Here is a 25,221-nt window from a genome sequence, read left to right on the forward strand (position 1 = left end):
GGCTCTGAGATTAGGCCTTCTGCTTGATTGGGCTGCTTGTCAAGCCTTTTGTGGGGGTGTTTTTTCCCCGTGGCTCTTTTGTTTGTTCCTCTGCTGCGAAAGTTCTTCCACAGAGGGTTCCCATGTTTGGGGTTCATCGTACCCTAGGTCATATGGCTTGCGCTCTGCTGGAGCTTTCTGGTCGCCTTCGGGTGCCTGCTCTCCATAGCGGTTGTGTAGGTTGGTTTGCTCCTTGAGGTCGTGTGTACGGCCACTCGTAGTGGTGGCCCGGGTGTCTCCTCCTTTCCCCGCTCCTATCCTGAGGTCTGGGATGCTTCTGTGTTCTCCCTCGCCAGGCGCTGCCTACTCGGCCTTCCTGGGGCCTCGGGCTGTTCTTCTTTGTGCTTCTGGCGGCTTGACTGCCGGCGCTGTTCTGGCTAGCAGGCTGCTCTCCATCTGGAGTGGGTTTGCCTTCTTTTCCCTCTAGGCTTTTCTTCTTCCGCTTTCCTGTCTTGGTCTTGAGCGGACGTTATGTTGCCTTGTGGGGGAGTGGGATGCTTCGGCCTCTCGGCCCTTGCCTTTGGTTTCTCTGCTGTGAGTGTATGAGCCTCTTCAGCCTTCTTTCCTTCCTACTTCCCCTTGGGGGGTTCTGCTTGTGGGGGCTCCCCTTGCCTGGCAGGGACAAGGTTCTTTCTGGTCCACAGATCTGGTCCCTTGAGGGGCCCCCTGTTCTGTATTGGCTGGTGGGGGTCCTTTCGTAGACCCTCCTTCCCAGGGGGTATTGCTAGGGTATCTATTCTACTTGAAGGACTCTGCCGCTAGTAGTCTCTGTCAGATGTACGAGTTACTTACCTTCGGTAACGATGTATCTGGTAGAGGCGATTCTAGCCGCAGATTCCTACACGGCCCGCCCTTCCTCCCCTTTTCTGTAAGGACCCTTAGGTTGGTCTTCGGTACTCGCCTCCTGGTAGAGGGCTGTATTTCCTGTGAGTGTCTTCCTTGTTTTTGACGGGTCGCTCCATCTGGGGGCGGTTCATTCCTCCCTGGTTCTTGGAGGATGGGGTCCGGTGTTCCGGTGCCTTGCTGCTCTGGCTACTCCAGGCTTGGGGGAGATTGCTTTCTATCCCTGTCCTTCCCTTCCCTCTCTTCCTTCCAGTGCTCTTCCCCTGAATAAGGGTCATCTGGCCTTGCCTTGTCCCTTGAGGTGGTTGTCCTCTATGTTGGGGTGGCTTTGAGGGTTGTTGTCCCTGTCTGTCTTGGGACTGGTCCCCTTTCTCAGGATGGGGGTGGTAGGTTTCCTACGTGTACCATGACTTTATGCATGTTCCTTACCTCTGGGGCATGGGAGCGGGAGGTTGTCTATGTGCTGACAGGGTGGCTGCGCAGGGATCTGCTTGCTCTATTTTTTTCCCTGTCTTTGGGTTCTATGGTGTTGTCACTATTTTGTGTGGTGTGGTTAGTCACCGCTTCTTTCCAATTTTCTGCTCTTCGCACACTGTTCCCATGCTTCCACAGTTTTTTACCTGGTGATTCCGCTTTGTGGTGCGGAAAAGTTCTCAGAAGAAAACGAACGTAGGCGCGCCGGGGCGGGTCTTATGTGACCTCGCTGACGTCACGTGCGCGGACGACGCCTGGGTGGAGTCGCGTGATGTCGCCCCACCCCGGCACGCAGGAATGCTGTAGCAAAAAAGTTTCCGGATTCAGTTTCCACGTCTGGGGATAATTCTACGTGAAGGAATCTGCAGCTAAAATCGTCTCTACCAGATACATCGTTACCGAAAGGTAAGTAACTGGTATGACAGGTGGGTTCTGCAACTGGTCCGAAGGGGCTACTCCCTTCCCTTCGAGTCTACCCCTCCAGCCATGCCGCCTCAGTACCACCGCATGTCAGGGTATCACTTGACACTTCTCCAGCAGAAAGTTAAGGCCCTCTTGGCCAGGGGGCCATCGAGCTCGTTCCGATGCCAGAAGCAGGTTGTGGTTGTTACTCCCACTACTTCTTGGTTCCAAAGAAGGACAAAGGCTGCATCCTATCTTGGACCTTCGGAATGTCAATCGCTTCCTCCGGAAGGAGAAGTTCAAGTAGCTCACACTTGCTCAGGTCTTTTCTGCCCTCGACTCGCAAGACTGGTTGATAGCGTTGGACCTGCAGGACTCCTATTTTCATATCCCTGTCCTGCCGGCCCACCAGCGTTACCTGCGATTCATGGTAGGGCGGGATCATTTTTAGTTCACCGTGCTCCCCTTTGGCTTTACAAGCACCCCTCGGGTGTTCACGAAAGTGATGCCGGTGGTCGCAGCTCATCTGCGCAGATCAGAGGTTTCAGTCTTCCCCTATCTTGACGACTCGTTGTTGAAGGCGGGCTCGCCCCTAACAGTTGTGTTCGAGGCATGTGGGCTGCTAAATTCATATCTATTGCATAGATCGCCGCCTAGTGTTGGGTCCGAATGATTGCACATTGTTGTCCTGGAAGAGTCTTCGAAGTATCACGAGATAGGTGGCTCCTCCCCTGGACTACAGTGCGCATGGGCATCGACTCCATCCCCAGATTCTTTTTTTCCGCCATTGGGTTCGGATGTGGTTTCGACGTCTCCGTGTCGGAACCGAAAATCTTTGTTCTTAAGGCCAAAAGGCCTTCGTTACCTGCGTCGGTATTGTTTGCGTACGGTCTCCAGCATCCTCCGACTCTCTGAGCCGGAATTCTGCGGAGTCGAGTAACTCTTCGGACATCGAGGCCCTCTCGTCGCAGCAAGACCCCGACGAACTTAACATGGAGCGGAGCCCGTTCAAGTTCTGCCCCGTCTGTGGATCCAAATATCCACATATCGACGTGCATCCGGTCTGTAATAAATGCCTCTCGCCGGAGCTCAACGAGGAAAACTGCATGGCCTGTTCAAAATTCAGGTCAAAGAAGACGCTCAAGCATTGGCGCGCGGCGCGCCTCGAGGCCCAGCGAGCGGCCCCGGCACCCGACGACATATTCGACGACCCCGCAGAAGAAGGCGGTAGCCATCATCTTCATATTTCTCCACCGTCGACGGAGGTCGAGGCGGAGCCCGAAGACCAAGTCGAAGGACAGGCCCTGGACCTTGAATACGTCGAGGAGTTGGGGACGACGAAGAAGTTTATGGGGCCGCGGAAGATCGCTCAGAGGAAGAGCTATGCCCCGAAAGCTACATGACTCAGGCTCAGGTCACGGGATCGCCACTCGGCCTTACCCACGACCCAGCACCGCTATCCACGGCCCCGCCTTCTGGCCCGGCCACGGACACTCACGCGGAGCCGCCATTACACGTATCGAAACCGAAACCTTCGGATTCGACGGCACCAAAGATGGCCGACGTCCCATCCAAATCGAAACCGAAACCATCGGATTCGACAACAAAAAAAATGGCCGATGTCCAATACAAAATAGCGAAGCCTGCTCCTTCTTCGACTCCGTCGACCTCCGGCCCACAGAAGTCGAAGAAGACTGTCGAGTCGACAGCGCCGCAGAAGGTGCCCAAGGAATCATCCTCTAAGAAGGACGTCCATCAAGTGTCAAGCACAGTTGCTCCGGCGCGGACCTCGAAGACTGCTGACACGCCTTCGGCCGCCACTGCGGCGCCTACCAGTAAACGCACAGTCGAGTCAAAGTCCACTAAAAGCCATGACCCAAAGACAGGGAGCACTACGCATCGGCACAAAGATGCCGGATCGGCAGCAACGGCGTCGGCGCCAAAGGCTCCAACTGAGCCGCGACCCGTTAGTAACGAAGATTCGTCGACGGAAAACTCGTCGACACCGAGGGACTCCGACGCTACCGAACATCGGCCGTCAGTTTCTAAACCCTCTGCTTCCTTCACTAAGCAGGTCACCGACTCCCTCAAACGGATTCGGGAAAAGACTTTGTCGTCAACGGCTCCCACGCCGTCGGCTCCGAACTCGGTGGACACACCTCCGAAGACCTCGGCCAAGCTTCTCTACTCTCTGCCACCTAAGGTGGCACCGAAGGCATTTGCACCCAGATCGGTGCCGAAAATCGCTGACACGTCGGACACTTCCACGCACAAAAGCTTGGATCGACATCACGCCTCTGAAGACCAATCAGAGCATTACATTGATGCCCAAACGGGGAAATTGACCCTCTACAAAAGGAAAATCACTTCCCAACCACTGGAATCCTATGTCATTCCACTGAAAAAAAAAAAGGCCGGCACAGGACATTCCTGCCCTTGTTGAACCAGTTCTGCCACCACCGAGAAGGAGTCCATCACCTTCCCCCGACCAATCGGGTGGAGAGGATGATGACCAAGATGACCAGTACAATTTCCCAGTTGACAATGACCCTGATGTTCAACTGGACTCATATGGCGATACTGGGGACCAAGGTGAACATCAGGTGGTACAAGATCCACAGGGGTTTGGGGCACGTACATCACCAACAGAGGATTCTGCAGCGTTTAATGCTTTGATAGAGCGGGCAGCGGCAAATCATGATGTGGACATGCATGCTGACCCGGTAGAGGAGGATTTTTTGTTTGACACTTTCTCTGTCTCAGACAGAACAGTTAAAATACTTCCTATGCTCAAAGGTGTCCTTAAACATGCACCAGAAATCTTTAAGGAACCTACCAGGGCGAGAGTGGTGAACCCACGTATCGAAAAGAAATACAGGCCGGCACCTGGAGACCCTGCATATATTCGGGGACAGTTGCCTCTGGATTAGTTGGTGGTCGCCAATGCCCGCAAGAGGGCGAACTCCCAAACAACGGGTGAAGCTCCTCCCCCAGACAAGGAGTCGAAAGTGCTCGAGGCATCCGGCAAAAGGGTGGCTGCGCAAGCTGCCAATATCTGGCGTATAGCAAACACACAGGCACTATTGGCACGATACGATAGGGCGCATTACGACACCCTAGAACAGCTCCTTCAACACCTACCTGATCAGTTTAAGGAAGGGGCCGAAATGCTCATACAAGAGGGAAAACTCATCTCAAACGCAGCAATAAAGTGTGCACTTGATGTGGCTGATACAGCGGCTAGGGGGATTAACACTAGCGTCATGTTAAGGCGACAAGCTTGGCTTCGCATATCTGGATTTAAACCCGATATTCAAACTACAATACTCAACCAGCCCGTCAATCCAGACAGACTGTTTGGTCCAGATGTTGACACCACCCTGGAAAAGATTAAAAAGGACAATGAGACTGCTAAGTCCATGGGGGCGCTTCAGTCTCAACAATTCAGGGGAAGCACTTTTCGTCGCTCAGGAGCACGTGGTGTTACCAGAGGACAGTTGGGTCAACAAACACAATTCGCAAAAAGTGGTGCACAATCCTCGTACCCCAAGCAGGGTAGAGGGGGTTACAGAGGTAACAGTGCCAAAGGCAGGGGCAAAGGGAACAACCACTCCCGTTCCTCTGCCGCCAACAAACAGTGACTCTCTGTCACTGCCCCCCGACCATCCAACACCTGTCGGGGGGAGACTCCAGCAGTTCCTGCCAGTCTGGACGTCCATCACCACGGACAGGTGGGTGAGAAAACTTATCCAGTACGGTTATTGTTTGGAGTTAACATCCACTCCTCCCAACATTCCCCCAAAACACCGTCCTATGTCGGAAGAGCACTTGCACTTATTGCAGCAGGAAGTTGTGGTGATGCTGCAAAAAGGCGCAATCGAGCTCGTACCGGTGGAAGAGGAAGGAACAGGAGTCTATTCCCTGTACTTCCTCATCCCAAAAAAGGATCCCTCAGACCCATTCTGGATCTACGCCCTCTCAACATGTATATACTGTCGGAACACTTTCACATGCTGACACTGCAGCAAATTCTTCCACTGCTAAACCAAGGGGACTTCCTAGCAACCTTGGACCTCAAGGATGCTTATTTCCACATCCCACTCCACCCATCCCACAGAAAATACCTCAGGTTCACCATTCAACCCAGGCACTATCAGTTCAAAGTCCTACCCTTCGGGGTGACTACTGCCCCCAGAGTGTTTACGAAGTGTCTGGCGACAGTGGCGGCGCACCTCAGACGGCAGAACATACATGTCTACCCGTACCTAGACGACTGGCTTGTTCAAGCAAAGTCGGAACAACAGTGTGCCACAGACATGTCCCACACTATTCACCTCCTTCACAGTCTGGGATTCTCGCTAAACTACCCAAAGTCGCACCTTCAGCCAGCCCATGTGCGGCAGTATCTGGGCGCGACAATAAACACCCTGACTGCTATGGCTCAGCCAAACCCAGTCAGGATCAACACAATTCAATCGCTGATCCAGAGGTTCAGACCGCAACACTCCCTACCAGCGAGAGTGTTCATGCAGTTGATAGGCATGATGGCCTCCTGCATCTTCATAGTCCCGCACGCGAGGTTGCACATGCGTCCGCTCCAAGAATGCTTGGCAAATCAGTGGACACAGGCTCGGGGACAACTGACAGACCTAGTGTTGGTGACCGGTCGGGCATACAACTCTCTGCATTTGTGGAATCCACACAACCTTTGCAAGGGACGACCGTTCCAAGAGCCAGTGCCACAGATTATCCTAACGACGGACGCATCTCTCCAAGGGTGGGGAGCCCATGTGCTCCACTACACTGTGCAGGGACTGTGGTCCACCCAGCAACAGAGGTTGCACATCAACTACCTAGAATTGATGGCAATCTTCATGGCGCTAAAGTCCTTCAAAGTACATCTGTGCAACAAAGTAGTGTTGATCCGGACGGACAACATGACAGCCATGTACTACATCCAAAAACAGGGAGGCACTCACTCGCCACAGCTGTCTCATCTGGCTCAGAGCATGTGGAAGTGGGCCATTCAGAGGAACATTTTCCTCATGGCAGAACACCTCCCGGGCAAGGACAATCAAATGGCGGATCTGCTCAGCAGATACAGCCATCAAATGCACGAGTGGGAGATACATCCATCAGTACTCCATCCGTACTTCCAGCAGTGGGGTCATCCAGAGATAGACCTGTTTGCCACAAGGGAAAACGCAAAATGCCAAAGCTTTGCCGGCAGGTTCCCTCACCCGGAATCGCAAGGGAATGCGATATGGATGAACTGGTCAGGCAAATTTGCGTACGCTTTTCCCCCAGCGCCTCTCATTCCGCTGGTGGCAAGAAAGCTAAAGCAACACTCGATGACTCTCATCCTGGTTGCTCCAACATGGGCACGCCAACCATGGTACACCACGTTTCTAGAACTTTCCGTGGTACCGCATCAAAGGCTGCATCTCACATCCACGCTCCTGACGCAGAACCATGGAGACATTCAGCATCCAGATCCGCAACAGCTCAATCTGGCGATCTGGCTCCTGAGGTCTTAGAATTTGGCTACCTCAACCTGCCTCCAGAATGCATGGACATCATCCGGGAGGCAAGAAAGCCCACTACCAGAGCTTGCTATGCAGCAAAGTGGAAGCGGTTTGTCGTTTACTGTACAGACCACAATATCAACCCGCTAGACGCATCCATTCCTAACATCATCTGCTATTTGTTACATCTTTACAAATGCAATCTAGCGTACGCTTCCATTCGGATACACTTATCCGCCATAGCGGCTTATCTCCAGAATAGGCAGCATCTCTCTGTTTTCAGGGTACCTGCCCTTAAAGCCTTCCTGGAGGGACTGAAGCGAGTCATTCCTCCAAGAACACCACCAGCTCCAGTGTGGAACCTCAATGTGGTCCTCACTAGGCTGATGGGTCCACCTTTCGAGCCACTGCACTCCTGCGAAATTCAATTTCTAACCTGGAAAGTGGCTTTTCTCATTGCTATTACATCGCTCAGACGTGTTAGTGAGCTGCAAGCGCTCACGATCCAAGAGCCATTCATCCAAATACATTCAAACAGAGTAGTGCTCCGCACTAACCCCAAATTCCTTCCTAAAGTAGTGTCACAGTTTCATATCAACCAAACTATTGACCTACCCGCATTCTTCCAAAACCCACAAACAGTAGCGGAAAGAATGCTTCATACATTGGACGTTAGGAGGGCGTTGATGTACTACATTGACAGAACGCAACACTTTAAGAAAACACAACAACTTTTTGTTGCCTTCTCAGCGCAGCACAAAGGCAACTCCATTTCCAAAGCAGGAATAGCCAGATGGATTGTTAAGTGCATTCAAATCTGTTATCAAAAGGCTAAGCGTACTTTAACAATACCCCCAAGGGCGCACTCCACACGCAAGTTGGGGGCCTCCATGGCTTTCCTGGGGAACATTCCTTTAGAAGACATTTGTAGAGCAGCCACATGGGCTACACCACACACATTTACCAAACATTACTGTGTTGATGTGCATTCCAAACAGCAAGCAGCTGTAGGACAGGCTGTTCTCAAGACACTTTTTCAAGCTTCTGCAGCTGGCACGGGCAACCGCCCTTAATGGAGGGACTGCTGTGTATTCTATGCAATAGATATGAATTTAGCAGCCCACATGCCTCGAACTGAATATGCTACTTACCAGTATGCATCTGTTCTTGGCATGTAGGGCTGCTAACATTCATATCGCCCGCCCTCCTCCCCGGTGCCCGTAGCGGCTGCAGATACTCTCTTGCATTCATCATTAGCATGGACATCCTTTACACTATTTCACTCCATCTCTGCCACAATGGCTAAAAACAATCTGGGGATGGAGTCGATGCCCATGCGCACTGTAGTCCAGGGGAGGAGCCACCTATCTCGTGATACTTCGAAGACTCTTCCAGGACAACAATGTGCAATCATCCGGACCCAACACTAGGCGGCGATCTATGCAATAGATATGAATGTTAGCAGCCCTACATGCCAAGAACAGATGCATACTGGTAAGTAGCATATTCACTCCCACCTCCAGACTACGGTCAACCTCCTGCATGTTCTGGGGTTCTCCATCAACGTACCGAAGTCACACCTGATCCCCTCTCAGAAGTGCCTCTTCATCGGAGCGGTTCTGGACACGGCGCAGTTTCAGGTCTATCCTCCTGAACAGCGAGTCCGGGCCATTCGGGCTATGATTCCGATCTTTCAGCCCTTGTCCCAGGTTTCGGTCAGGACGATCTTGAGGCTGCTAGGCCTCATGGCCTCCTGAATCCTGCTCACCAACCATGCCAGATGGCATATGCGGGCTCTGCAGTAGGACCTGAAGTTCCAGTGGACGCAGCATCAGCGGAACCTGTCCGACTACGTCCAGATCTCGGAGGGCTTTGCACAACAACTGCAGTGGTGGCTCAGGAATCAGCATTGGGTCAGCGACAAGATCCCTCTCCCTTCCCCAACCGGAGCACACAGTGGTGACCGATGCGTCCCTCCTGGGATGGGGTGGCCACATGGGAGAGGCGGAGATCAGAGGCAACTGGTCTCCGGCGGAGCCCGGCTCCATATCAACCTTCTGGAGCTTCGGGCGATCCTTCTTGCACTGAAGGCATTCCTTCCCTCTGTCAAGGGGAAGGTGGCGCAGGTGTTCACAGACAACACCACCGCCATGTGGTATTTCAACAAACAGGGCAGGGTGGGGTCGTGGACTCTATGTCAGGAGGCTCGGCGCCTCTGGACATGGCTGGAACGTCAAAGCATTTCTTTGGCGGTTCAAGACCTGGCAGGTTCTTTGAACGCCAGGGCGGACGAACTCAGGCGCCGGTGCATGATGGATCACAAATGGCGTCTTCACTCGGAGATGGTGCAAGGTCTCTTTCGACAGTGGGGAGAGCCTTGGTTAGATCTATTCGCCACCGAAGAGAACGCGCAATGTCAGCTGTTCTGTGCGTTGGAATTGCCAAGGCGGCACTTGCTCGTCAGTGCTTTTCGTCACGAGTGAAGCTGCCGTCTATTGTACGCCTTTCCTCCTATACCACTTCTACCCAGAGTGCTGAAGAAGATCAGGCGCGATCGGGCCCAAGTCATTCTTGTGGCACCGGACTGGGCTCGAAGAGTTTGGTATCCCGAGCTACTCAGTATAAGCATGGATCCCTCGATCTGACTGCCTCTTCGGGAGGATCTTCTGTCGCAGCAGTAGGGGACAATCCTCCACCGAACCTGCCCAGCCTCCACCTACATGCGTGGAGATTGAGCTGCGACAGTTGATTCCGTTTGACTTGCCTCCTGAAGTCTGTGATGTCATTCTGGCAGCCAGGCATCCCTCCACTAAATCGGTATACGCCTGCAGGTGGAACAAATTTGTGGCATGGTGCACAGCAAAGGCGGTGGATCCCCTTTCTGTCCTTCTTTCAGACGTCCTTTTGTTCCTTCTTCTTTTGGCCCAGCAGGTCTCTGCTCTGAGCACTACCAAGGACTAGCTTTCTGCAATCTCTGCCTTTCCCAGGCTTCCTGATCAGCCCCCTCTTTTCAAGTCCCCTGTTGTTAATAGATTTCTCAATGGCATTACTCACCTTTTCCCTCCTATTCCATTTGTGATGCCGCAGAGGGACTTGAATCTGGTACTTACTTTTTTGATGTGCTCTTCTTTTGAGCCACTCCACAACTGTACTCTTCGTTTGTTGACTTTGAAGACTGCTTTCCTGGTTACCATCACCTCCGCTAGATGCTTGAGTGAGCTCCAGGCTCTTTCTTGTAAGCCACCTTTTCTGTCAGTCCATCCAGAAAAGGTTGTGCTTCGCACTAGTCCTTGATTCTTGCCAAAAGTTGTCACTGCTTTTCACATTAGGCAGACTATCACCTTGCCCACTTTCTTTCCACCTACGCATCCTTCCAGAGAGGAAGAGAGGCTCCACTGTCTGGACCCAAAACGTGCGCTTTCATTTTACCTGAATCGCACACAACCATTCCGGGTGGATGACAAGCTCTTTGTTGGCTACATGGGCGCCAAGAAAGGTTGGGCTGTACACAAGAGGACTATCTCCCACTGGGTCTTCTTGTTATTCTCTGGCTAAAAAGGAATTTCTGGTGGGTTTGCGTGCCCATTCTACCAGTGCGACTGCCGCTACTACTGCATTGGGACGTGGTGTCCCCCTGCAAGATATCTGTCAGGCAGCCACGTGGGCCTCGCTGCACACTTTTACCAAGCATTATTGCCTTGACAGCCAAGTCTGGGGAGACGGCTTCTTTGGCCGTTCTGTTCTCCGTGACTTTATGGTGTGATCTTTGTTCACAGACCCACCCCTGGGGCTGGTATTACAGGGGTATCTGTTCTAAGGTAAGGAATCTATCACTAATGTGCCTGTTTCAGATGCACAACTTACTTAACTGTAACGATATATCTGTAAGAGACATTAGTTAGTGATAGATTCCTTACCGCTTTGACAAGGAGTATGCAGTTCCTAAAGTGAGGGTGGGAGGGGGAGTGGAAAAGACAGGTATTTTTTCATGTTGCCCTCACACACCCCGAGGAGTGACATGCTTCATCATTGGGCGTTGGTCTTCGTTGGGCCGGCACTGCAATGCCTGACGGGCTCACCGTAAACGGGGCTCTTTGCCGGCAATACTCCTTGTAGACACGTTCTCCTCGGAGCCATGTGTGCAGGACCTGCATAAATATCGGCTCCCGGTCCCAACCCTCCTTTTTTCAAGATTCCTTACCGCCCCACCCATCCTCCCAGTTCTGCGAACTGATTTCTAGGATTAAGGTCATCCCTTTCAAGGCCCTAGTTTCAATGCATCAGTGGTCAGTATCTTGCATGGCTCTGCGTTCCTGGCACGGAAAGTCGTGTACAGAACTGACGTCAGCGCGCGCAGGCGCGTCTAAGTAGCTCCAGCAACGTCATCGCGGCGACTACGACCCCAGCGACGTATGTGGAGCCGTACGACGATGCCTACCGACGCGCAGGAGTACTGCTGACGAAACAGCTTTCCGGATCCTGTCTGACGCCTGGGGATATTCTAAGGTAAGGAATCTATCACTAACTAATGTCTCTTACAGATATTTTGTTACACAAGTAAGTAACTTGTGCGACATGCACAAACTGTATGTGGGAGGTCTGTGGGATTCATGTTAAAAGTAATTGGGGTGGAGGATTTGGGTCCATTGGAGTGATTGTCTTTTGACTGACCTGTCATTTGCTTAGTTCTCGCCGGCCAAAGAATGTGTGGATGAGTGAATGAATAAAACCAGTTAAAAAGAAAACCAAAGTATAAAGAAATGATGTATCCACGTAGGCAATGTTATTTTTCTGTTATGAAAAAACCTTTTCCTGGGCAGAATAGAATATTATTGAAGATACTTATGATGGTTAGCTGCTAAATATTCAGTGCATTGATTTAGAGTGATATTTTCCTTGATTTTGATCAGGTGTTTCTTTTTATGCTCTAGGTGTTTCTGGAAAATGTGGAGATCTTTGTAAAGCAGATTGATTCTGTAAATAACATAAATTTGTTTTTGACAGAATTGAAGTAAGTGCAAATTATTTCCATATATTGCTCAAACTTACATGTACTTACATTTTTCCAAAGACTGAAGCAGCAGGCAGTTTTTACATTGGTCAGCTCTGGTTTTTGCACTAGCCTTATGTGTCAGTTTAGTACATTCACATGTTCAGCAAAGCCCCTAGTAAATTGAAGAGTCTTAGGTTTAGAGCCTGAGTAACACCATGTCTTCTTTGAGCCATTCACAACTAGATGTAAAGTTTATTTGATATCTAGGCTGGTCAAATTCCTTATATTGAAGAAGTGGATTAGGACAGTAACTGTAGAAAACAATGATCATCTTACACACATGGTATCTCTGGACAATTAATTTTTTCTTCAGTTTTTGGGCTGCAAATAGCAGGTCTCTGAATACCATTTTTGCTTGTACCAGTTGTTTGTTTCCTCTGTTATGCCAACTTCTCCTTGCTTGCCTAGCTTTGTATGATTTGTATGTCTGTATATCTCTGTATGTGCATATTGCTATGATTTTAAATAATTGAGCAATAACATTTTTACTTACTTACTTACTTACTTTGTATGATTTGTACTGTAGCTACACTGATGGCCCTTTTCCCTCCTGCAGGCATCTTACAGCACAGATGAAGACCTCTTATCCATTACATTGGGACCTTTGTTTGGCTCTTCTGTCAATTGAAGCATTTTAGTGATAGATCTTGTTAGAAATTGGGTTACTGGATGACTGGGGTATGACCCCGGTCAAGCAGCAACCATAATCCTAGTCAGGGCATGGTACAGGCAAACCCTAAATTAACCTGCGCTCACCCTCTGGTAGTTTGGCACAGAGCAGTCAGGCTTAACTTAGTGGCAAATGTGCAAAGTATTTGTGCAGCGCTTCAAACAGTAAAATAGTGAAAAGACCATATAAAATGGATCCCAAATCAGGTTAGAAGAACAGCTCTGAATTTAATAAATGTAACAAAAACAAAACAACAAAAATCCAATGAGTATTACTGGAGTTATTGAATTTTAAATGTTATAGTGAGAGATCGCACCACAAAGCACTACTGGGGGTATCTGGCTGTACCAGACCGGGACAAAGTTACAAATTCAGGCGGACCGTGATGGAGCACGGCCGGCTCCAGGGACCCAGTTAGGTCTGTTGAACAGAGTAACTTATAGCCTGGTGTGGAGCTTTGCATGGATGTGCGTCAAAGATGCATAGCGCAGCCGAGGTGATGCGTTGGTTCTGGGGTGCGAGGAGGCAGTGTGAGGCTCTGTAGTGTCTACGTTGAGGATCCCGCCGATGAGGCTTGCAATGCGAAGTAAGGTGTCAGGAATGTGATGCACAGCTGAGGCAATGCTTCGATTTCGATGAGTGGTGAATCTGCAATGCGGAGTCGAGGCTGCTGTCGACAGATGCAAGGGCCTGCACCTGAGAAAGTGTTGCTCAGTGTCTGGTCCGAAGGCAATGCACCGGTCTCAAAATGCGGTTGCAGTGGCAATGCAAGTGTTTTGCGACAGGTGCAATCTGCTGGCAAGCACCTTAGGCCCACTTCCAAGGGCCCAGGACAGGGGTGGCACCACTTGTCAGGGTAGACTCACAGATGGTAGAGTGCAGGTGCAGCGTTTGGAAGAGTGTTATGTCCCTGAGGCTTCAGGTCAGGAGGGCATTCAACTAGCCCTTGGAGTCACTCTGGGTTCTGGGGTCAAAAGAGGCAGGTCTAGTCCTTCTCACCCAGGGCAGCATATCTGCACAGCAAACAGGAGACCAGCAGAGTGACAGTCTTTCAACAGTACAGCAGTCCTTCTTCCTCCCCTGGCTCCAGACTCACTACAGGGGGTATGCAGCCCTTTGTGTGTGGACAGGACTCACCCTATTCAGATATAAGAAGCTGTGCCCAACTCCTACCTCCCATCGTGCCAGAGATTGCCTATTGAGACACATCCAAGCTCCCGTTGTGTTTGGCTCCTAGGACGAATATACAAATCCCAACTGCCAACTATACCGAGCCGTGTATTCAAAGACAGGCTATATGCACCAAATGGCTAAAGCATTTCTTTGACGGTTCAATGCCAGGGCGGATGAACTCAGCTGCCGGTGCATGATGGATCACGAATGGCGTCTTCACTCGGAGGTGGTGCAAGGTCTCTTTCGACAGTGGGGCGAGCCTTGGTTAGATCTAGTCACCACCGAAGAGAACGTGCAATGTCAGCTGTTCTGTGTGTTGGAATTTCCAAGGCGGCACTCGTCCGGCGGTGTCGTGAGTGTTGCTGTGGTCTATTGTACGCCTTTACGCCTAACTTCCGGTGAACTTTCTAAAAGTGGCATTTTCAGAATTGCTATTTAAAATCAGACTTCGCCATAAGTTTGGATTTTAAATTGTGAGTTCAGAGCTACCAGACTTGAAGGGTCTATGTCTTCCCAATTGGAAATGTCTCATAAAATATGATATGGTAATCTCATTGTTATCGTACGGGAGAGATACACCCTGCAGTAGTGAAAAACAAATTTGAGAGTTATTCGCTACCAGGACATGTAAAACTTAAAAGATTGCACCCTGTCCTCTGGGTTGCCCAAGGTTACATTAGTGGTGACTTACATGCATAAAAAGAGACGGTTTGGGCCTGGCAAAAGGTTTATTTTGCCAGGTCAACATGACACTGTAAACTGCAGACACAGGCTCTGCAATAGCAGGCCTGAGACATGGTTAAAGAGCTACTTCAGTGGTTGTCACAATTGGTGCTGAAGGCCCACTAGTAGCATTTAATTTACAGGCCCTGGGTACATGTGTTACAACTTTACTTGGCTCTTCTAAATAAATTAAATATGCCAATTGGGGATGAACCAATATTACCATGTTTAGGGGAGAGACCACAACCACTCTAGCACTGGTAACGTGTGCAGAGTCCTTATACTAGCAGAAACAAGGTCAGAAATGTGGCAGAGGAAGGCAAAAATGTGGGGGACAGACCACCCTAAGGCTGTCAGGTCTAACAGACATTCTTTACTGCCACTTCATAGAAATTAGACTTAGTCTGTGCGTGACAGAAGGTATAAGATGGAATAAGCTTATGTATACCCGTCTAAGCTTCCTGGTCCCAATAAGAATATGGTCTTTGGCCACAGGTAATAAGATGTGAACAATTGTTTGTGTTTTAAACATTAGTAACCATACCATCCTACAGCCGCTTCATCACACTGAAAATGGATTTGGGCATGTCCTTAATCTGTGTTGGTTCCTTCTACTGGTTTCTCATCCTTTCCTACTGTTTGAGATTTTAAAGAGGGAGTATGACAATTTAGATGCCAATAATCTGTGAGCACCAGTAAGAACTTAGTCGTCAGATGCTGCATAAAATCTGCAAACAACTTTCTTATTCTACAGTTTCATTTAGCATTAACATATAACATTATAGTTGTCTGGGTGAACAGCTACTCGTGTATCTATTTGCAACGTTGCCTGCAAACTTTGCTGATACATCAGATCAAACTCTTAAATATCATAGCCAACCCGATGAAAATGCCAACTTCTAAGAATATATTGTTTTCTTTGCAAGGGCATTACAGTGTTGCCATGTTGTCTTATGGTGGTGCGCATGGCTACCACTCTTTGTTCTCTTGATTTGAGATTCAAATCTTGAATCTGCTCTTTGATGGTACAGTCGCCCAAGATAATTACACCCATTACAAACTTTAACTAATTCCAACTAAATCAGATTAGATTTCTGCAACTTCGGATTGTTATTTATTGTCATCAGTAAGGAAGACACACTTTATGAGATGTCTCAACATTTACCTCAAGATTTCCACCATTTGATTTCAAATCTTGGCAAAATGTCACCTTTCAGTGCGTGTACAATCGTATTATTTGAACACCCGAGGCAGACAGTGTGTGTGTGCCAGTGTGTTGATATCTGACCCTATGGTGTTAGCTCTCCTTTGATAGCTGCCAAGTGAGAGTCTGCTGGAAGGAAAGCCCTTCAAACACACATAGATTTAAGTCCTGGTGATGAATGCCTCTTTTGTAAGTGATGGTTAACACCTGGATGAATTGTTGATCTGTTTGCCGTGACAGTATTGTAGCCTGCACATCAGCCTGTTATAGTTTATGGCAGTTTCTTTGGTACTTCTCTCTTTTTGTTCCTACATTGTTGTTTGGAGGGCCTAAAACATGAGGTCCTCTTAATCAATTCTACTGCAGATCAATACATCAACAAGTGAGATTGTTGTGGAGATTAGAGTGCACAAGGGCAATGGAAACAGAGCACAAAATCTCCCTTTCAGCTGGGAAAGGCAATACACAGGCACATTTTCTGAGCAGGTTAGCCTGAACCATCCACTAGTGAGAAAGGGATCATGATGTTCGTCCTGACATAATCTTGGTTTGGGGCATCACTTTTTTGCCTAAAATGCAAGTTCATGACATGTTGCACCTAGCAATTCCCTCTCGCTATGGTAGAAAGTGATGGAGGTTGTTTTAATCTAGAAGGCTTTATATGCATGTCAGTGTTACAAGCTTGTGAAATAATGGCGGATCAGCGAGCTTTTCCTTTTCATGTCCTAACCTATGGATCTTGGAATTTGTAGTTTCTGAGGCTAGGCATGACCCCAGTGTTCCAGAAAGTAAGTGGTAATGTAGCCACAATTTTGATCTTTCAAAGATTGTCTCCTCAGAAAAAGTGCTTTGTCAATTAGTTTCCTCCTATGTTGTTTGTACATGTGTAGTAGGATTACAACCTTAGGTGTTCCCTTTAATGAGCTTGCCTTTTGAATCCTTTCTTCTTGTCATCTTATAACCTTAATGCTAAATTTTCACCCTTTGTCTCTTCAGTCAGGAGGTTTGTGGTGTTTCTCGTTGACATCCTTTCCTTGACTATGATTGACAACATTGTGCTATATAAATTTTTCAGTCTAAAATGACACAACAACAAGATGCTTTTGATATATATTAATTGGTACTAAAGTGTATCCTTCCTTTATTCCGTCATAACATAACATACTGTGTAGTATGTAGGGCATAGTTGCGGAAAACATTGTAACACAAAAGGGTTAATTAGTTTAGGCAGTGATGATGAGTGAAAATGCATGCATAAACCCATATACCACGCTAAGATAGCAGATGATCTTGTGACACTTTTTGCCATTTTTAATAGACACAACCATCTGCCAAGGTGCTGTGTTTACTGTACCATGCTGAGGTATGAAGATCATGAGAGACATAGGTCCAGATGCATCAAGCTAAAATCCGCTCGCAACGGGGCCGATTCTCAGAATCTGCCCCTTTGCAACCGGTATTTTTGCATTTGGGATGCATCATCCCAAATGCAAAATTCGCAATTTAAGAAATCGCAAAATTGCGATTACTTGCTATTGCATTTAAGGAATCTCAAATTGAGATTCCTTAAATGCAATGCATTAAAGTTAAAAATTTAGCGATTTCGCTAATAGGGAACACAAATTACCATGAAGTTGAACTTCATGGTAATTTGCAAAAACTTTGAAAAATGCACTAAAGTGCATTTTTCAAAGTTCCATTTTACACACAAATATGCCCTTAGGGCATGTGTGTGTGCAAGATGTACCCATATGCAGATTTCAGTGGTGCAACAGGGTGTCCTTTTGACACCCTGGCACCCTTGAAATCGCAATCCCAATTTGCGATTCTCTAATTGAGAATCGCAAATTGAGATTGTCTTCCCATTCATTCCTATGGGCCTATAGGCCCATAGGAATGAATGGGGAGGTATTCCTTAATTATGACACGCAATTTGCGAGTCGCAATTAAGGAATTTTAAGAAATCGCAATTTTTTAAGCGAGATCTTCATGCAAAGCATTTTGCAATTCCTTATAAGCGAATCCTTATTTTTCGCTAATAAGGAATCGCAAAATGGGTGCTTGATGCATCTGGGGGTATTCTGTTGAGGTCATACTGACCCAGAATGAGCTTAGGAGTAGTTTTAAGGCCCCGGAAGGATGATTAATTGGTACCAGTTGGAGCAGGAGACGAGTGTCATGGGTTAGCGAAAACACTGATCACATCACCAGAACCACTTGTTCAGAAAGGGAACATGATGTAAGCCAGCTTTTAGTGTATAAAAGGAGGGGTACGGTTGCCTCTGTGTGGCTCACAGATGGAGTAGTGCATATTTGCCGTCGCTGCCCCGGTTGCACCATTCTTAGTGAGAGAGGATGAAGGGGCGTTATGGGCTGCTAAAGTTAAGTTTTCCAGAGAGGGTGAAAGGCCAGATTCTCCTGCTCTAGCTTTATTTACAGAATTATTATTACGCTTTTGATTTGCTGCATTACGGGTAATTCAAGGCTGTTTTTTAAGTCTTGCCTAGGCAGCTCTTGCGATGTCTCTTTGAGACATACTGTATTCAGGTATGGGCTTTAATCGTCGCCCATTTTCCGCCCATCTTTTCAATTGGCTCCTCTTACTGTCCTTTGTATATGATGGCTTTTGATTTGTGAATCGGCTTAGTAGTTCCTCCTTAATACCTCCTCTTCTCCTGTTGTAACCTCCAATAAGGACTGCCTCGTTACATGTGTTGTTACTTGGTATGTTTTATTTACAGTCTGTGAGCACTATTTTCTTGAAGGACTTTCTCCTACCTCCTGTTGCAGGCAGGACACGCTCTCCTGCAACCGCTTGTTTTGCATTCGAACTGTGACCGGAAGGTATTGGAGTGCTTTACATAAGCACCAGCTCTATAGTTCCAAAGTAGCAGCTCGCCGCGAAAACACTTTCATGCGAGGACATCGGACGGCATTAGGTTTGCTCCTCGGCTCACTTGATAAAAACCATGACTTCAACAAACGGCTCTTATCCTTGCTTTCCTCGATTTGTTCCTCTGTAAAATTGAGCCAAAAAAGAAAGAAACTCTTTGCCTGCAAATGTAGTCTTCTTCTGACATATTTCTATTCCAAAGTGCAGCCTCGAAACAGAGACAAAAACAGGTTCAAAATACGAAAAGTGGGCAGATTGGTTTTATTCACAACCCAAATAATTTTTAGCGCCACTTTACAGAGTGTGCCAGTGAAGCGCTACTTTAGTTGTATCACCTTTCTCTAAACAACAGTCTCCTACTCTGCCGCCTCCCCCTCTCTCTTTTCCCTCTTTGTCGCTGTCTTGCTCCTCCTCACTTGCTGAAAACCATTACTTCAACCAACAGCTCGTACCCAATCTTTCCTCTTCTTGATTTGTTCCGCTATGAAATGTATCCAAAAAACAACACTTTGGCCTCGCCTGCTGCTCCATGTGTCTGGCAGAGGCCTTTGAAGATGCCACAGCACAAGGGGCATTTCAGCGTGTCTTATACAGATATTAATTTACATATTCAGTAGCTGGTTAGGTAGCCTCAGACGCAAATCTCGTGTAAGTCACAATTATTGTGAATGTAATCTTTGCAACACAAGGAACCTTGGGGATTAAACAAGCAGTGGGCGTGGTAAATGCATATTTGTTCACACCACGCTAACCAAGTGCACAACAGTGCTTCAGTGAGTACATAGGCCTAGAAGGCAACAGGGTCCCTGATTTGTCACCACTCTGGTGACTGCTGTTTCCCGTTTATTCCGTTATGTGGCATCTATTTCCCCCCATCAGAAACATGTCGCCTGCTCAGGGCTATGTAGGACGCTGATATCTTGCAGCCCCCAGTTTTTAAAAGGGTATTAAGCGTAAAACCAGGGTCCACCCAGTACCACAACATGTGTACACATCCAAATAACCAATATCATTGGGCCACATTTATTTTTACCAACATTGCCCAAACGTACTCAGTGTAGGTACAACCGGCCATGAAACGCAGGGTACAATAGATATCGTTGAAGATATTGCTTCAATCCTGCAAAGTGTATGTTGTTTTTAATATACTGAATTGAGGATGCAACAAAGGTACTGCTATAAGCTTGAAAGCAGACATTTGAGCAGGTTTGATTTTATTGCCTTCTCTGTGTGAGCACAATGAAGAATATTGGCGTGCCTGTATACAAGCCCTGTGCTCTGGAATGCACAGTGAATATTTTAGTGTGTCCATTATAAAGGCACTAAAATTAACGTAGAGTGTATTGGTGATATTTTGTGTGTGAGGCTTTCTGCTTTTTATGGGAGTAAGCATGAGATTTCTCAGTGGTTTTCCTTATTTTACTTGATAAAATGTGTACCGCACTGCTTTCTGTTCAGGGATGTTGTCTTTTTAAACCATACTGCTTACATTTTGCAATAACATAAGCAATGGACCGCATTGATTTAATTCTGATGCCCGCCACGGACTGCCAGTTGGTGTCATGGGTAGCGATTCTCCCCAGGGGAATCTCCGATCACTCCCCCATCTCAATCCCAGTCGGGTCTCCCTCTACAGGCCCCAAGACAACCTGGCGACTAAATGCATGGTTCCTGCAAGACTCCGAACTGTTGGAGTCCCTCGGCCAGGAGCTCCGACATTACTTCTCTGCTAATGTAGGATCGGTCCCTTCGCAGGGAACGCTCTGGGAGGCGAGCAAAGCAGTGATTCGTGGGGTGGACAAATGCCTCGGGTCGTGGGGAACCACCCATCCCAGAGCCCGTGTAAGCTCCCGTTCCACCCCCTTCCAGAATGGATCGAAGGCTGGACAGAGCCATACCATGTGATAGAAGTCGGCTGGGGTACTAGCACAACGCGCACAGGTTGGGGAGGTTCTCGCACCGGCTCGAAAGAGACGAGCCGAGTCATTTGGTATTGGGAGTGTTTGACGGCCTGGATGGCTCCCGGGCCGACAAGCGCTTTCTGGGAACAGCGTTGGCAGTGGCGAAACTAGACATTGCGGCTAGATGGTCCCAGGCTGAGGCACGATACTACAGAAATGGAGGAGGGGTGTGGACTGGTGCAGGAGGAGGCCCTCTTTGAGGCTCGGGGATGCCCAGAGATGTTCAGCAAAGTGTGGGGCAAATGGTTTGGCCTGCTACCATCTTGATGGGTCCTATCTCACTAATTCAATGTGCTATGAGGGTGCTATTTACATACTCTGAAAGGACTAATAAGATCTGTGTTGTCATTAGGGAGGGACAGGGGTTTTTAACAAAAATGTGTGACTTGTTACCAATGAACTTACTTTTATTGCAAACTTCAATAAAAATTGATTATCAAAAAAAAAACATAAGCAATGGACATTGAAACAGGTCCCTTCCAGCCTTGTAGTCATATTCTTAACTTTTTCTAGGCAAAAACACTCAATGATTTCTCAATAGTAAGTGTAAAAGCGTTAACGTTAAGTATGTTGTACCTGCTTACATTTCACATGCTTTACTTAATCTTTCATTCCCTATGAGTGTTTGCTATTTCCAGGATGTTGTTACTTTTTTTCCAGCCAACATATTACTCTTGTCTCCCCTCCCTCAACAACTATTTCCCATTTAGTTGTTCTCCAGCGAAGTAAGGTCATACAAATGGCAATAGCACTATGCAAATATTATAACTCCACTGCATACAAAGAAACCAAAGTAAAAAACCTTGTCATTTTCAACAGGGCACAAGTGCTAAAAAAAGAAGTGGGGGAATACTGTCACCTGAAGTGACGTCACGACAGGAAGTGACTTCACGAAAGGTGGCTTGCACCATCGGGCTCATTGCCTCCCCTTGCTCACCCCTTAGATGCGATTGCATCTGAGAAGCCAGCGCATGAGCAGCATGCTGTGAGCTCCGATCTCGTCCCAGAGAGGCCAGAGTGAAGTCAAGCTGTTTGGCAGGGGGGACGGCTTCCACCCAGTAAAATAAGTGGGGGGACGCCGTCCACCCGCGTGGTACCCCAACTCGAGCCCTGATTTTCAACACCAAGAGATCTAGCTTTCATAAATGCAAGACCTATTTCATTGCAAATGCTTGTTCTTCTTATGCTATCATTGTGCTGGCATTGTACTACATATGTAACCGTTCTGCTACCGTTTAGCCGTCATTTCCAAAATATGTGCTAGTGTTTTATTAAAGTTGTATTGTATCTGCTACATGTGTGTTGCTCCTTACTGAGTAGCCTTATTGATTTGTAGCTGATTGATATTGCTTGGGGTGGTTGCCAGCAGCCAGTCCAACACACTAGCATTGCCTGTGTTACGAACTATCCCATATGATATGAAGCGTTATAAAGCACGACATCACCTGTCGATTAAGATGAGCACGGATTATATTTCATGCAATGCCACTGACTGTGTTATTTTATGGATCGTCAAATGAAAGTCATGTGTACTGAACAATTAACTAGTGTGCCAATACTGGTCTATTTTTACAGAGAAGAAGATGTCAGGAAGACAATGTACCCATCAACAGTTGCTGACAAGACGTCACCAGACTCCAAGGATGTCAAAAAAGTGGATCTAATTTGTGACGCTTTGAGAGCTGCCATGGAGACTATTAACCCTCATAAGTATGTGAAATTAAATAATACTGATTGAAATTGCCTTTTAAATGTTTTGTGTTGATGGGATCAATGTGTGTGTAAATGGTGGTATTAAATTATACTGCATTTCAAGAACCTTGTACCTTGTTTAATACATATTTTCTAAGACGTTCTGTAAATGTGGCACACATTTGTTCCAAATACCACAATCTGCTTTTACGTCGGAAGTGTATTTTTTAATCTATACACCTATGTAAACACCTTCCTCGTGGGTATTCTCTTAAACTCCGGTGGTTCCAGGGGACTCCGAAGCAAGTAATCCGTAAGGTTTCTCTGTTATCCACAAACATCGAATGTATCTGTACATGTGTGGGATCCCCAAAGCAATTCTATAATTAGTTATTTTAATGTAGGGACAGCCTTAAAATACAGAAATATTGTCTGCCATGGCAAACTATCTTGTTTGGGATGAGGAAAATGTAACAAATTGGCCAAAACAGTCATGAAGTAGATTTAACTGAAAATGCTCCTGTGTTTCCCATTTTATAAAACTGAAACCTAAATGGAAAATGTAGCTTCTAACAGGCTTAGTGAAGTGGAAACCTGAACTGCACTGGTAGAATTTATAAGGCAGCTTCCCATCATGCCCAGCATTGTCAGCCAGGCAGATTTCTTTGTTTTAGTTTTCCTTAAGAAGGATTCCGGAACACAACAGCCTTTAGACAAATTATTTTAGTTTAAAAATTAAATTTTAGGTGTTTGGCAATCACTCAGTGACTCCTAATGACGTTTAGTAGAAATAACAGTTTTTAGGTCGCATGCTAGAGACCGCTTTGGCTATCTTGCAAGCATCATGTATCTAAAAATATATATATATATATTGGTAAATATAGAGGGGCTTTTGGTCAGCCCTTTGCATCCTTTGGTCTGTTTAAGTATCATTAGCATTTTTTCTTCCTCCAATCACTGTATAGAACAGCGGGCAGTGGGTCAGCCAACTTTACCCATTCGCTCTCTTCACTGAGTTTTACATGTGCACTTGTGCACACCTGCCTAAAAAGTAGGCGAATTTAGTTTAAAGGCTGTTAGGCCAATCTCTACCTTAACTTTTGCTTTTCTTTTGGTTTTTGTGGTGCGTCATTTTGTTATTTATTTTCCATTCCTTCTGAAGCAGAAGGCAACGTTTTTAACCGTAATACTTTTAAGCTTCTAATGCCTTAGGCAAATGTTAAAATAAACACTGTCTTCCTAAGGTCAGACATATTGGCTGTGCCAGTGGTTGTTCTATAGTGGGTGTTTTTATGGGAAACATCCTTTACAACGAAACCTTTACAACGCAGTGCTTTTACAACGAAAACCATTACAACGCATTGCGCTGGGGGGCGCTCTAGGATAGGGAATAGATTTAATTTACTATCCAACACCTTCCCTAGTGTCCACGGGGACTGGAGTTGGAATAGTAAATTAAACTATTCACTATCCAGCACCCCAAAGCGCTATGCGTTGTAAAGGTTTGCGTTGTAAAAACTGCGTTGTAACAGCATGCGTGGTAAAAGCATGCGTTGTAACGTCATACATCCTGTTTTTATTCTTATGTTTTCCTTGAGATATTGATTTCATTAAGCCTATTTTCTCAATCACCATGCCAACTCTTTTTGATCAGCATTCTTGTGGCGTAAAGAAATCCAGGTAGAATGATGGATGGTTATGCATGATGTCTGTGGGCTAGTACGCACTCCAGTTTACGTAGGTACCTTACAGCCACCTGAGGGCAGAGTGGGAGATTGCCTTAGCGCAAAGAAGCCTTGACATAGGGCAAGTAGTTTTGAAAGAGCCCAAGAAAAGGCCTGCAGCACAAGTCGCCATGTAAAGGATCACTTCTTGCACATCTATGCACTGTGTGCCATGCACCATGCTGTGCATGGCACACGGTCCATGGATGTGCGTGGGGGCACTACATGTGGCCCATGACTGACGGGGGCCTGTTTGGGGGCCCTCAAAATCCGTTTCTGACATCCTTTTCATGGTGGTCTTTCCGACAGGAAAAGGCTGTTGAAAAGGGATATCTTAATTCAGACAGTGGTGCCTGACTCGGCACTGCATCCATTCGGGATCACGATACCGTTATGCACCCCATCAGGATCACTGAGCCTGTCGGATGTGGCAGTCTTTCCACCTAGGGTCCGACCGCCTGGATTGTAATCTGGCAGTCAGACCGAAGGGGTGTCGATGGTCAGACTGCCACCGACGACCTGTCAGTGTTCGGTCCGACTTCCATCATAATCAGGCCCATAGTGTCTAGTGTTAAATTGTTTACCTCAAGACATTGGAAGTCAAGCCAGTGGATGGCAATAGTGTCAGAAGCCAAATGCTGGCTGTTGTGGTGTTCTTGGTCAGTGAAATACATCTGTCTCTCGAGCCTCTTCTTCACTCTGGGGTTTGTACACCCCTGGCTTCAGAGTCATAGCCTGAAGTCTAGCGTCTGTTTTGCAGAAACAAGGCAGTCTGTTCTTCTCCAAAGAAAGCAGAATTCTTGACTGAGTAACGTCTTCTATTGTTACTACTGATGATTACCCTC

The 25,221-nt window shown here is 47.4% G+C and overlaps 1 protein-coding gene across 1 annotated transcript in view; it reads left to right on the plus strand.

Moving 5' to 3' along the window:
* Nucleotides 1-25,221, plus strand: part of ELP1 (elongator acetyltransferase complex subunit 1) — an 861,256-nt gene that overhangs the window by 419,380 nt on the left and 416,655 nt on the right. Inside the window, exons 22-23 of the mRNA XM_078676240.1 lie at nucleotides 12,215-12,294; nucleotides 22,536-22,670. Coding sequence (XP_078532366.1) covers nucleotides 12,215-12,294; nucleotides 22,536-22,670 — 215 coding nt within the window. The remainder of the gene's footprint in view (nucleotides 1-12,214; nucleotides 12,295-22,535; nucleotides 22,671-25,221) is intronic.

The sequence above is a fragment of the Lissotriton helveticus genome, chromosome 2_1, assembly GCF_964261635.1.
Source record: "Lissotriton helveticus chromosome 2_1, aLisHel1.1, whole genome shotgun sequence".
Taxonomy (NCBI): domain Eukaryota; kingdom Metazoa; phylum Chordata; class Amphibia; order Caudata; family Salamandridae; genus Lissotriton; species Lissotriton helveticus.